The sequence below is a fragment of the Mustela putorius genome, unplaced genomic scaffold (assembly GCF_011764305.1).
Source record: "Mustela putorius furo isolate JIRA1106 unplaced genomic scaffold, ASM1176430v1.1 tig00003962_pilon_pilon_pilon, whole genome shotgun sequence".
NCBI lineage: Eukaryota > Metazoa > Chordata > Mammalia > Carnivora > Mustelidae > Mustela > Mustela putorius.
In genome coordinates this window covers 19089876-19102718 of record NW_025422106.1, presented here as the reverse complement: position 1 = coordinate 19102718, position 12843 = coordinate 19089876, and the positions used below count along the sequence as shown (strand labels likewise).

The window sequence follows — 12843 nt, the reverse complement described above, 5'->3', positions numbered from 1 at the left end:
AAGGGGCACCTGGGTGACTCAGTGGGTTAAAGCCTCTGCTTTCGACTCAGGTCATGGTCCCAGGGTCCTGGGATCGAGCCCCGCATCGGGCTCTCTGCTCAGCAGGGAGCCTGCTTCCTCCTCTCTCTCTGTCTGCCTCTCTGCCTGTCAAATAAATAAAATCTTAAAAAAAAAACAAAACAGGGGCGCCTGGGTGGCTCAGTGGGTTAAGCCGCTGCCTTCGGCTCAGGTCATGATCTCAGGGTCCTGGGATCGAGTCCCGCATCGGGCTCTCTGCTCGGCAGGGAGCCTGCTTTCTCCTCTCTCTCTCTCTCTGCCTGCCTCTCTGCCTACTTGTAATCTCTCTCTGTCAAATAAATAAATAAAATCTTTAAAAAAAAAAAAACTGTACCTCAAACCACCTGTGGTGAGGGACTTTTCTGTGCTTAATTTTCAATCTTTTATAGATTGATGTTTTTATAAATATACTTACTGATGACAAGCTTGGAGGATGTTATGGCAACGTTAAATTTCTATTATAGTGTTAAAAGTCTTACTCTTAGTTTCTTACTTATGGATTGGTAACAAGTTTCCTTAGTTCAGTTTGCAGACTACATATTGAGTAACACTGATTTAAAATATTTTGGGGGGTAGATCAGTGCAAGATGTTTCTGTCAATTCAGAGTTGGAACTTAGAACCACATTTTCTTTTCTTTTTTTATTTTTAAAGATTTTATTTATTTGTTTGTCAGAGAGAGTGAGCACAGGCAGACAGAGTGGCAGGCAGAGGGAGAAGTGGCTCCCTGCTGAGCAAGGAGCCCAATATGGGATTCGATCCCAGGACACTGGGATCATGGCCTGAGCCGAAGGCAGCCACTTAACCAACTGAGCCACCAAGGCGTCCCAGAACCACATTTTCTATAAAAACAATCTAAATAACACTAAGCACTACAGTGTAATGGGTCATGATCCCTGACCTTAAAAATCTGTTACTCTAGGAGCAATTGGCTGGCTCATTGCATAGAGCATGTGACTCTTGATCTTAGGGTCATGAGTTTGAGCCCCATGTTGGACATAGAGTTTAAGAACAAAAAAATCTTGTTCTAGGAGACATTGCTGTTCTTCTGAAAGTATGTTGAGTGCCTTTCTATAAGACACTGCTAGGTGCTAGGGAAACTGATGTAATAAAAAGATTGTCTCAAAAGGTAATATGTATGTAAAAAGAGTGACAAAAAAGTGGTATATACAAATACTTGAGATTAAGCTGTGATCATTAAGCTCTGGGATGGTTGGGGATGGGGTCATTATAGAATAGGGAAAGGGTACTTTGATGAGTACTTTATTGTTTTATGTAAGCCTCACAATCTTAAGAGAGGTCATTTCCTTATCTTACAGATTTCAGGTCACGGCTAATAACTGGAGCCAGAATTTAAACTTGGATTTTTCTGTCTACCATCCTGACCTGTTTATTCTTATATAGGCTTTAGCAGAGAAAAAAAAATGGGAGCTATATAACAGATAGCAATTAGACAAAAGACTTGGCATTTGGAGACTCATTGGAATATTTGGGGAGAGAAATGATACATTCAGAATGGGGTTTTAAGAAAATTAACGTGGGGCGCCTGGGTGGCTCAGTGGGTTAAAGTCTCTGCCTTCGGCTCGGGTCATGATCCTGGGGTCCTGGGATCGAGCCCCGCATCGGGCTCTCTGCTCAGCCAGGGAGCCTGCTTCCTCCTCTCTCTCTGCCTGCCTCTCTGCCTACTTGTGATCTTTGTCTATCAAATAAATAAAAATAAAATCTTTAAAAAAAAAAGAAAAGAAAATTAACGTGGCCCTGGTATGTACGTTTAAGTCATGCAACTAAGAATGGGATAGATTAGTTGTGACTAATGGATTATCTTCTAACGTGGAGATTATAGAATATTCTTCTTTGTCTTCAGTTATGTTTTGGAGTTTTGCTAATTCTGGTTTGTAAGGTAACATTTATGGAACTATTTTTATAGGAGAATGCTAGTTATTTTTTAGTAAAATGGCACATAGATTTTGTAGATGGCAGATACACTTTTTAAAATCAGCTTTGGATATAAAATACACCCACCTTAAATATATAGTTAGAGTTTTGACAAATGAATACACTTACATAACCATAACCATGATCAAGATGTAGAATGTTTCCATCATCATGAAAAATTCCTTTGGGCTTCTACAGTCTGTCCCCTTAATGTGCTTTTTTTGAAGTATGAATTATATACAGTTAGATTCAGTCTCTTTGGTATATAGTTCTAAATTTGGACAACTATGCATAGGTAACAACCACCACGGTCAAGATAAAGATTCCTAAAAATTTCCTCATGTACGTTTTATGGTCCACCCTCCTTTTTCCTACTCCTTACGTGTTTTCAAAATATATCTGATTCATGTCTGAAAGTAATATACATGAATTACCTGTTTTCAAGAATCCCATTGTGTACCATTTTTATTTTGTTGATACTTAAGTTACAGTTGTTACTCTTCATTTTCTCTCATATTTATGCTTTCAGAACTCTGGTTGCACCCTTCATAGTCATTTTGTCCTCTGCTGATACTCTGACATACTTTTCTTAGTACTGTTCTGGAAATGCCCTTTGAAAACTTCCACCCTGTAGTTTTTTGGTTTGGTTTGGTTTGGTGTTTTTTTTTTTTTTTTTTTTTTTGGTAGGATTTTATTTATTTGTCAGAGAGAGAAAGAGCACAAGCAGGGGAGAGTGGGAGAAGGAGAAGCACACTCCCGCAGAGCAGGGAGCCCGATGCAGGACTCAGTCCTAGGACCCCTAGATCAAGACCTGAGCCGAAGGCAGTTGCTTAACCAACTGAGCCACCCAGGCGCCCCCACCCTGTAGATTTTTAGCATACAGTTTCAGGGCTTACCTCAGTAAGAAGATAGAGGCATTTTCACATCTTCTGTTGAAGGATCACTGTCCTCTTCTCTAAGAAAGACAAATCCTGGGCATAGTTATAAAGCTAACTTCTTTATGATATGTCCTTGTTTTCAATCATTACTTGCTCCTTAAAACTCTCTGGCCTCAATGTCTTTTTATAACTCTTCGCCTCTGATTATAAGAATGACTAAAATGTCACCTTACTGCCTTTTACACTAGTATATTTTTTCGGTAAGGAATCAGTATTGCTTCCATTCCCCTAACATCTGTTCCGTCTGGCCCTCTATAATCTGGTATCTATCACATGACAAAAACTGTGTTCTAGAAAGTTTTGAATGGCTTCTGATTAACTGATTGCTCTCTTTTGCAGTTTAAAGGTACTACAGAAACCTATGAATGTTTTTGTTTATTCTGTCATATCTTAATAGTTTTTCTATTGTTAGTTGATAACTTTCTAAAGGATCAGTATAATTTGTTTCCTTTTCTATTGCTTCTAAAAGTAAATGAGAATGATGTGTTGAAACAATAAATTGCAAATCTATAGCAGATCTATAATTGTATATTTTACCCCTAATGGAAGAAGAAAGTGATGGTTCCGTTTGATTTGTTAGGAGATTGAATTTCCATAGCTTTAAAGTATTCAGATACATTTGCATGAACTCAGCTATCCTTATCAGAATTTTCTTTTCAGGGGTGGGAGGGGAAATGTGTCCTTATTTTATAGGCAGAGTACTAAAGCACAGTAAATACTCTTGCCCCTCATTTGGTAATCTGTTTTGTTTTTTTTTTTTGTTTTTTTTTTCTGATGTACTCCATTGGTGTTTTTGTGTGTTGTTTTGTGTTGGGTTGTTTTGTTTTTAGTACATAGACAATGTGTAGAGTCATGGGCTTGCACAGTTAAGAATAAGAAAATCAAACATTATAAATTAGCTGAAGTAACTTTGATTTTGGTGTACTTTTTTAAAGTTTAGTGCTATTTTTATTATAGAGCATTAAAGTGATAAACTTTTGGTTTGTTTTTTTAGCTTGTCAGCCCATCTGCAGCTTACATTTACTGGTTTCTTCCACAAAAATGGTATGTACTTAAAAGTAAATACATTGGCATTTTAATAATAAAACACTTTTGTGAATGTAAAAAAAGAAATTTTTTTTTGCGTGTAAATTTATAAAATTATACTAGTGGAAGAAAGGTTGATTCTGATAATTCCGTTTCTTTAGTTGACTTATCCAGTGGTTTCAGTTACTGCTTTATGTGGTCAATGGTGAGATGTGGAAGATGTAACTTGTACCTGTTTAAACTTTAAAAGTAGGAAGTTCTTAAATTTTGTGTGTATAGAAATGTTTTGGCAATTTGTTTAAAATCTGTATACCTGGACGAAGACTTGGATCTTGTAGGATTTTGATACAGTTAGGAGTCTGTATTTTAATAAAGCACCAAGATGATTCAGAAATAGGTTGTTTGAGGAACAGATTTTTAAAAACTGGCTTAAAAGCTTTGGTAGGTAAACTACATATATAAAATCCTGTTCATAGCCTGGTTTCCTTATTGCTTCCTGCTAGCCATTTAAGTTTTAAGTAGATTTTGAAATTGTTAAAATTATTCAGTGTAAATGTTTCTGTATGTGGCTTATTATCTAAAATGAAATTCCAATTCTTATCTCTAAAAAGCCATACTTGTTAGGATACTAACCTATATAACATTATCTTACTCAATTTAGAGCCATCATCTTCCTAGAGATTATAACTAGAAAATAACGGGAAAATCTTCAATTAAATTTCTTAAGTTTTACTATTTTTTATTTCCAGTATTTTTGGACTTTAAATTGTCTTAGAACCTGAACTAGGTGAAGAGTCCCCTGAGTAGAATCCTTTCTGTATGAACGTTTTTAGTTGATGGTATTGCATCGTGGTTTTTTTGCATTAATAAAACAATAGAAACAACCACTGCTACCAAAGGGATATATCAATATTTTAGATATTTTACGAAGAAAAGTATATAGTCTTAAATGTACTTCATTAAGAGAGGTAAAAGCATGCTAAGTAAAGTTTCAGTTGGTTTCAAATTGAGTAATATGCTGCTTGAGTTAATCCACCTTTATTGTGTAATGGAATGACATCTTTTTAAGAAACACATCAAGGTGATCATCTTTGGTATTGTTTAGTAAGAAACAAAGTTTAATAATAATATGGTTACATTAGAATAGTTTGATAACTAAGTCAGGTTTTTTATGTAAGTAGTTTGAAATCTGGTCATAGTTCTATTAACTACTGTCACTATACTTCTGGCTTTGCCTTAGATCTGATCCATTTTTATATAGAAGTAAACTGAGTAGCATTTTTATGTTTTTTCCTTAATTACTTAAAACCGTCTTATAGAGTCCTTATTTCTAATCATTCTTTATACTTGGTTTTTCTGTTGTACTTTTAAAGTACATGGACTCTAATACTTTAAAGCTTATAGTTTGAATTTTATAGGTTTGTTAGCCCTTTGTTCCCAGGGACATACATAAAATATATGTAAGTTATCCATAACTGAAATAGATGATGGATATTAATGAATATTTACTAATTAATACTGTTACTTGATTGATTAATATTTAATTTTACTTGAAATAGTTTAAATTCATTGGATTAAACTTTTTTCCTGTCTACATGACAAAATACATAGAGTTCAGAATTGCTCAAATTCACTTGAAGTTTTTTTTTTTCTTGATGTTACTGAGGTAAATGAGAAAGTAAACTCTGTTGATACTTCTGTTTCCAGAAAATAATTTCCCATTATAACTTTGAAAATTAGTGGAAGTTGGGAAGAAGCAACTATATTGCCTCTCTTGTCTAATCAAGGTATATTTGTAGTTTTTTTTTAAATAATATTTTTAAGAAATCAAGATAGAAAACCAACATCAAGATCCCTAAAATTTGATTATTTTTTTCCTTTTGTTTTTAAATGAAGACTTTTGTTTAGCTATTACTACTTGAAGCTGCTTAGAATCAATACACAAAGATTATTAGGGTACTATTTTCATGGTGATTATGGTTTGGAGAGCATTTTTGTTACTGCATTTTAAACACTGAATTTTTTTTTCCGTATTAAAGTTTTTTTACTTTGAAAGTTTACAACTTTCAAAGAGACTGATTGAAATGTATCTTATGTACACACCCTACGTAAGAATGTTTTTAAGTAGAAAAAAGCGTTGTGCAAAATCTCAGAAGGAAAATTATTTGTATGTTTGTAGATTCATCTGTTGTCGTAGTTCTATATATTATTGAAACCTAGTAATGATTGATTAAATAGTTTGAACTATTAATGCCTCTGGGATTAAAGACAAGTAAGTTATAGAGAAGTACTCGAGAACCTTAATTTGCAAAAGACTTTGTCAGTTAATTGATACAGAGAACATAAACGATTATTTAAAATTAAAATCCCTGAACTTTATAAACCAAGATAGATTCCCCTGTGTAGTAAATAATATCCTAAATTTAGCTATCCTGCTCAGGCTTTAGAGAAATTCTAGGGAAAAAGTAAAAAACTATCTTTCTTGTGAAATGATAATATAATTGTTTGTAAAACTTTTACATATGAAATCCATTATTTTAATCCCTTTGATCACAAGTCCTAGTCAAATCCAAGAACTTTTTGGTTTGCTGTCGCATTCAAAATAAAACATACATAGTACTAACTAGTTCAATTTAAGTATATCTTTAAGTAATTTTTCTATTAATAGATTGTGGGAGGAAAAAAATTTAAAATGTTTGCATGTGGTTGTCTCTTGAATATTTCATTTGTGTTTTCTGCCAAGAAGCTTTAACTGTATTTGTCAAAAATACTTTTGACTAGCAGTTTATTATATTTTCTTTTTATCGTAAATGTTAAATTTTTATATCCATATAATCAGTAAATGTTTTAGCATTAATTAAAATAATTGAACATCTTATTTGAATCAAAAGAAATCATAGTATTATAGGAAGGTAATTATAATTGTATTGTGAAAAGTTTGTTTAAATGACATATATATAAAAATGACTTTATATATAAATATAAATGACTTTATATATAAAGGGTTTTAAAGAGTTTGCTACAAATTGGGGAAAAAATTAGTAAACTTCTGGGAAATCTTTATTATAGGAAGTCTTTTTGTCTGAAATTCCCAGACTTCTTAGGAAAATGAGTATGGTATTTATATTTTTAAACAAAAACATTTTAAAGTATTGATTTTCTATTTAGATAAGCCATCACAAAACTCAGAAAATGAACAAAATTCTGTTACCTTGGAAGTCCTGCTTGTGAAAGTTTGCCACAAAAAAAGAAAGGTAACATATGACACAATATTGGTAGATTATGTGGAATAGTCTTTTAATTGAGTATGTTCATGCATATATATTGTGCTTTTCAGATTTTATTTATTTATTTGACAGACAGAGATCACAAGTAGGCAGAGAGGCAAGCAGAGAGGGGGGGGAAGCAGGATCCCTGCTGAGCAGAGAGCCTGATGTGGGGCTCGATCCCAGGACTTTGGGATCATGACCTGAGCTGAAGGCAGAGGCTTAACCCACTGAGCCACCCAGGCGCCCCTATATTGTGCTTTTAAACCTTGAAAGCTTTTCTTTCTTTTTTTTTTTTTAAAGAGAGAGCATGTCAGGGGAGTGGGAAAAGGAGAGTCCCAAGCCGACTCTGTGATATAAGCACAGAGGGCAGAGCCCAAGGTGGGGCTCAACCCCACATCCCCGAGATCACAACCTGAATTAAAACTAAGAGTTGGATGCCCAACCGACTGTGCCACTGAGGTACCCCATACCTTGAAAGCTTTTAAAGATGTTGATGGCTGAATTAAAAAAATGATAACCTTTTTTGCCAACCTCCTAGATCTTAATGTTTTTTTTTCTGGGCAGCTGAGGGATCTGCATTAAACTTTCTGCTATAGGAGTTTGACAGTGAAGGGAAGAAGCTATCTTTTAGCATCTTAGGACATAAAATCAGATGCTTCCCTATCACTTTGATCTCTTAAATTTTTAGCAGTTTATACCAATTGAAATTTAAATAAGGACTGTGAGAGTTTTTCCCAAAAGGATCACCTCTTGTAACACTACTCTCAAGCAAAGAAATTCTGTTGCTAGTGTTATTGCCATTGATCTATTAATACATTGCCTCAAATTTCTATTTATAAGGTGAAATCATTCACCACAGAAACACATGTTTGGATGGTTAAATTTTCTCAGCAACCAGTACTTTTAGTGGCCTCAAGATCTTGGGTATTTTAGGATTAGGAATGACCTGTATAGAGATTTCTGTTTTGACGTTCTTCCAAAATCTTAAAGTGACACAGGACTTGAACACTACTAAAGCACTCATAGGGAGTGGACTAAGGTGATTAGGAGACAACAGTTTAAGTATATATTCAAAATTTCAAAGTTAAGAAATACCATTCCTCCCTTCCATGCAATCCCCATATGCATGATAAACAGCGATGTGAACATTCTTGAAGATGCAGGCAAAAAAATGTGAATACAATTGTAGTGTCCTTTTTGTGTTTCAAAAAATAATAGATGTAAACATGTACTTAGAAGGATGTATACAACCAACTGCTAATATTAGTCATCTCTAGAGTATAGGACCGGGAGGAGGTGGGGGAAACTTAAATATTTCTCATTTTATACTCTTGTAGAGTAGAATTTTTTATTAGAATAAGAATGTATTTGGTTTTCAAAAAGAAGCTACTATCTTGTTATAAAGGTCTTTCATATCTTCCAGTTTTTCAGCTATTTAAGCATAACTCCAGTTATATAATTTCTACAGAATATTATTCATAAGATGAACAATGTTGCTCCAATAAGCAACATTTAAATACATGGATTTAATACTTTGTAACATTGACAGTGGTGTTTTTATAATTCTTTTTTCATTTCTAATGGTCCTATCAATTATTTTGTTAAAATAGAAAATTTAAGGGAAAATATTATTAATTTATATGAGCTTAATAAATACATTTTAAGCATGGTTTTAATTCCAAATGTCTAATTTGAAACTATTTCAGATCACCATCAGCTAAGTATTTTATATACTGTACCATTATTTTCATTATATTGGAGAACCTTAGTTGTTAATATTTGGGATATAGCTGTTCCAAATTTTCTTTTTCCTTCATCACAATTTTCAGAAGTATGATTAGAATTTTAGCATGCCATTTGGTAATGATGTTTCCTATATCTGTGATTATAAGTTTTATTTTAATTCTTGTAATAATTGCATATGCATAAATAAGTATAATTTCATAATCTTTGCCTTTGCAGGATGTAAGTTGTCCAATAAGGCAAGTTCCTACAGGTAAAAAGCAGGTGCCTTTGAATCCTGATCTCAATCAAACAAAACCTGGAAATTTCCCGTCCCTTGCAGTTTCCAGTAATGAATTTGAACCTAGTAACAGCCATATGGTGAAGTCTTACTCATTGCTATTTAGAGTGACTCGTCCGGGAAGAAGAGAGTTTAATGGAATGATTAATGGAGAAACCAATGAAAATATTGGTAATTTTTATTTTAATAGTTTTTTCTTAAACTTAGCTTTCCCAAGGAAGAAAATGGTGCAGAACTAGAAGTAAATTGCATGCATTCTAAAGGCGTGAAATGACCTTTATTTGCAGATATTTTACAGTCTGATGAGATAATTAATTTTACGGTAGATTACCCTGGATTTTTAAATGGTTGGCTGTTGTGCTGTACTAGGTATTTAATCTGTAAAGTTCTCATTTTTACATGATGAAACATATTTCATGTAGTAAGAAAATACATAGTGAACACTGGATGGAGAAGACTGGTATTTCCCATTAGTCCCTCAGCAAACAAAACAATGAATTCATTCCTACCCCCAACACATGACATTTTATTGTGAAAAATTTCATATGTATATAACTGTCTAAAGAGTTTTATATAGTAAATATTTGTTTACCTACACTTATATTCTGTAATTAAGGTTTTATTGTATTTGCTTATCACATATAATCCCTCTATCTTCCCACCTGAATCTACTTTTGAGGTAATCATTCAACCAGCACATAAGTGCCCGGAATACAAAGATCATTAAAATATTCAGTCCTGTCCTCCAGAAGCTCTCAAAAGCTGACCTAGCATGCAGAGATAGATATAAATAATTGTAGCAAAATCATGAGTGGGATAATAGAGGTATATGTGAAATTCAGTAAGAGGCACCTTTGGGGAAATAATCTTTGAGTCTTGAAGTAGCCTTTGACTTTGAAAAGTAACCATAAGTGAGGATTTTTTCTCCTTGCCTAGTAAGGACATAAACATATGGTAAAACATAAAATTGAAAAGTGTAAGTCTTAACATTATATCACAAATTAATTGTAATTTGTACCTAATTTAGGATTAGGGACCATATCATAAACAAATACCTTTGTGTTTGAATATTTGACTCATACGAAATGTTTGTGAAATTCAGATGTCAATGAAGAACTTCCAGCCAGAAGAAAACGAAATCGTGAAGATGGGGAAAAGACATTTGTTGCACAAATGACAGTATTTGATAAAAACAGGTAATGTTGATGGACACCTGAGTCTCCCATAATGTTCTAGAAATGTTTTTATTCTGAAGGATAATATAGTGGTGTTGTTTTCTTTGCCTTTGTTTCTCTTTATTCCTTTTTTTTTCTCTAAGATTTTATTTATTTATTTGACAAAGAGAGACACAGCAAGAGAGGGAACACAAGCAGGGGAAGTGGGAGAGGGAGAAGTAGGCTTCCCACTGAGCAGGGAGCCTGACACGGGGTTCGAGTTCAGGACCCTGGGATCATGACCTGTGCCAAAGACAGACACTTAATGATTGAGCCACCTAGGTGCCTGTTTCTCTTCATTCTTAAAAATGATAAAACAAGTTTTGTAAATACTGAATTTTTCTCTTTTGTCACATAGAAAGCAGTAAACATAGATGAGTTGCTGTTTGAATGGCTCATTTAAGATTGTTTATTAGGCATTGTCACTTCTGAGTGTCTACTCTTTGTCAGACACTGTTTTAGACAGTGAAAAGGCATCAAAATCCCTGCCTTCATGGGGCTTATTTTCTAGTGGAAGAAACACACCACCACCCAAAAATTATACCAACTCACTATTGGTGAGTGCTATGAAGAAAAAGAATAAATGGTTGTTTTATAGAGAAAGGTAGGTCTAGGAGAAGGTAATATTTGAAAGAGACCTGAATGAAGTGGGCCCTGTGTAAATTTTGAGGTTATGTATTTACTTATAAAATTAAGGAAGAAATCAGTGTGTCATCATCATTTGGCTCTGTGCATTTGGCACAGGGTAGCAAAGAATACCTGAATTTGTCATCATCTCTTCAGTTTTTTTTCCACTGGAGAGTGAAGCATCTTAGTGCTAGTAAAAAAATACCTAGGAGGCAAAGGCAGCATTCTTTTTTGACAGCATCAGAGAATGAAACCTATAATGTGCTATGAGTTCTTGTTTCCAGCTGCTTGCTGGTAATTAACACAGTTCACTGTTAGGCATAGGGGAAAGTGGCAAGTAAAGCAATTAGTACATTCCTCCTACTCTTTAAAAAAGTACTGAGTATCGCCTATTAGCCACCAAGTAAAGAAAGTTACAAGGCTTTTAATAGGAAAGCAAAGATGGCTAGGAATAATGCCATAAATGCTGGCTACTGTATTGCTGTATGGTCTTAGAATAAATCACTTAATATTACTATTCAAATATATCACTTTATATTAATCAAGATGTCTTTTTAAAGTCAGAAATTTGTAGGTTAGAGATTTACATGGGAAATAATAGAAACATGTTTTAGGAAATTGTTGTTATGTCTATGGGAGAAGCAACTAGGACTTGACACTGCACTTCATTGGTGTTGGCCAGTGTTCTGTTTTAGGCAGCATGGGAATGGGTGTTGCGTTCTTTTTAAAAATTATTTCTGCCTTACACATGTATTAAGCTATTCCTTGTATGTATGAAATACTGCTTTCTATTTAATGAGTAAAGGTACCAAGTAGAAACTGTGGGAGAATTTTCCCCCAATTATTTTGAAAATTTCTAAACCATAAAAAAGTCGAACAATATAGAAAAATCATTAATACCCACATACCCTCACCTAGAATTCATCAGTCATTAACATTTTATCACATTTGCTTTATTTGTGAGTGTGTATTTTATTCTTGTGCTTAACCATTTGAAAGTTAGATTGTGACACTCTACTTTATTCCTCACTCCTAAACATTTCAGTGTATGTATCTCCTAAAAACAAGGACAGTTCTTCATAACCACAATACACCTGTCATACTCAGTAACTTTAACATAACACAACAAATACTATCCCCAGTTGACCACAATAATGCTTCTTGTAGCTGTCCCACCCCTACCCCAAGGGTTTCAATCTGTGGGAAGTTGCTATATCTATTCAGTCTTCTTCTGTTCGGGATAGTTCTCCAACCCTTTGTTTTCTCTTTTCTTTTTGCCTTTTGTGACACTTTTTATTGTTGTTAATCATAATTCATATATTGCCCTTTTTTTACATTGAAGTATAGTTGACACATGATTGTCCTTTCAGGTGTACAACTTAGTGTTTCCAGCAATCCATACATTTTGCCATGCTCACCACAAGTATAGTCACCATAGAAAGTTATTACAGTATTACTTACTATGTTCCATATGTCATAGTTCTCATCTCTGTGACCTACTTATTTTGTAACTGGAAATTTTCACTTCCTAATCCCCTTCACCTATTTTGCTTATCCCCCACACTCCTCCCCTCTGGCAGTTGCTAGTTTATTTTCTGTTTTTATGAGTCTGTCTTTCTCTTCATTATTATTTGTGACACTTTTTAATACAGACCTTTAGTTTTCCAAAATGTCTATCAGTTTATGATTAAATTCAGGTTAAACATTTTGGGAAGAATACACTTGAATGGTGATGTATTCTCTGTGTACATCACAG

At 33.9% G+C, this 12843-nt stretch overlaps 1 protein-coding gene across 2 annotated transcripts in view; it reads left to right on the top strand.

The window, feature by feature from the left end:
- Positions 1-12843, top strand: part of SUZ12 (SUZ12 polycomb repressive complex 2 subunit) — a 43836-nt gene that overhangs the window by 14242 nt on the left and 16751 nt on the right. For both annotated transcript variants that reach the window (XM_045070037.1, XM_045070036.1), the window contains 4 exons: positions 3923-3972; positions 7123-7208; positions 9186-9417; positions 10349-10442. In XM_045070037.1, coding sequence (XP_044925972.1) covers positions 3923-3972; positions 7123-7208; positions 9186-9417; positions 10349-10442 — 462 coding nt within the window. The remainder of the gene's footprint in view (positions 1-3922; positions 3973-7122; positions 7209-9185; positions 9418-10348; positions 10443-12843) is intronic.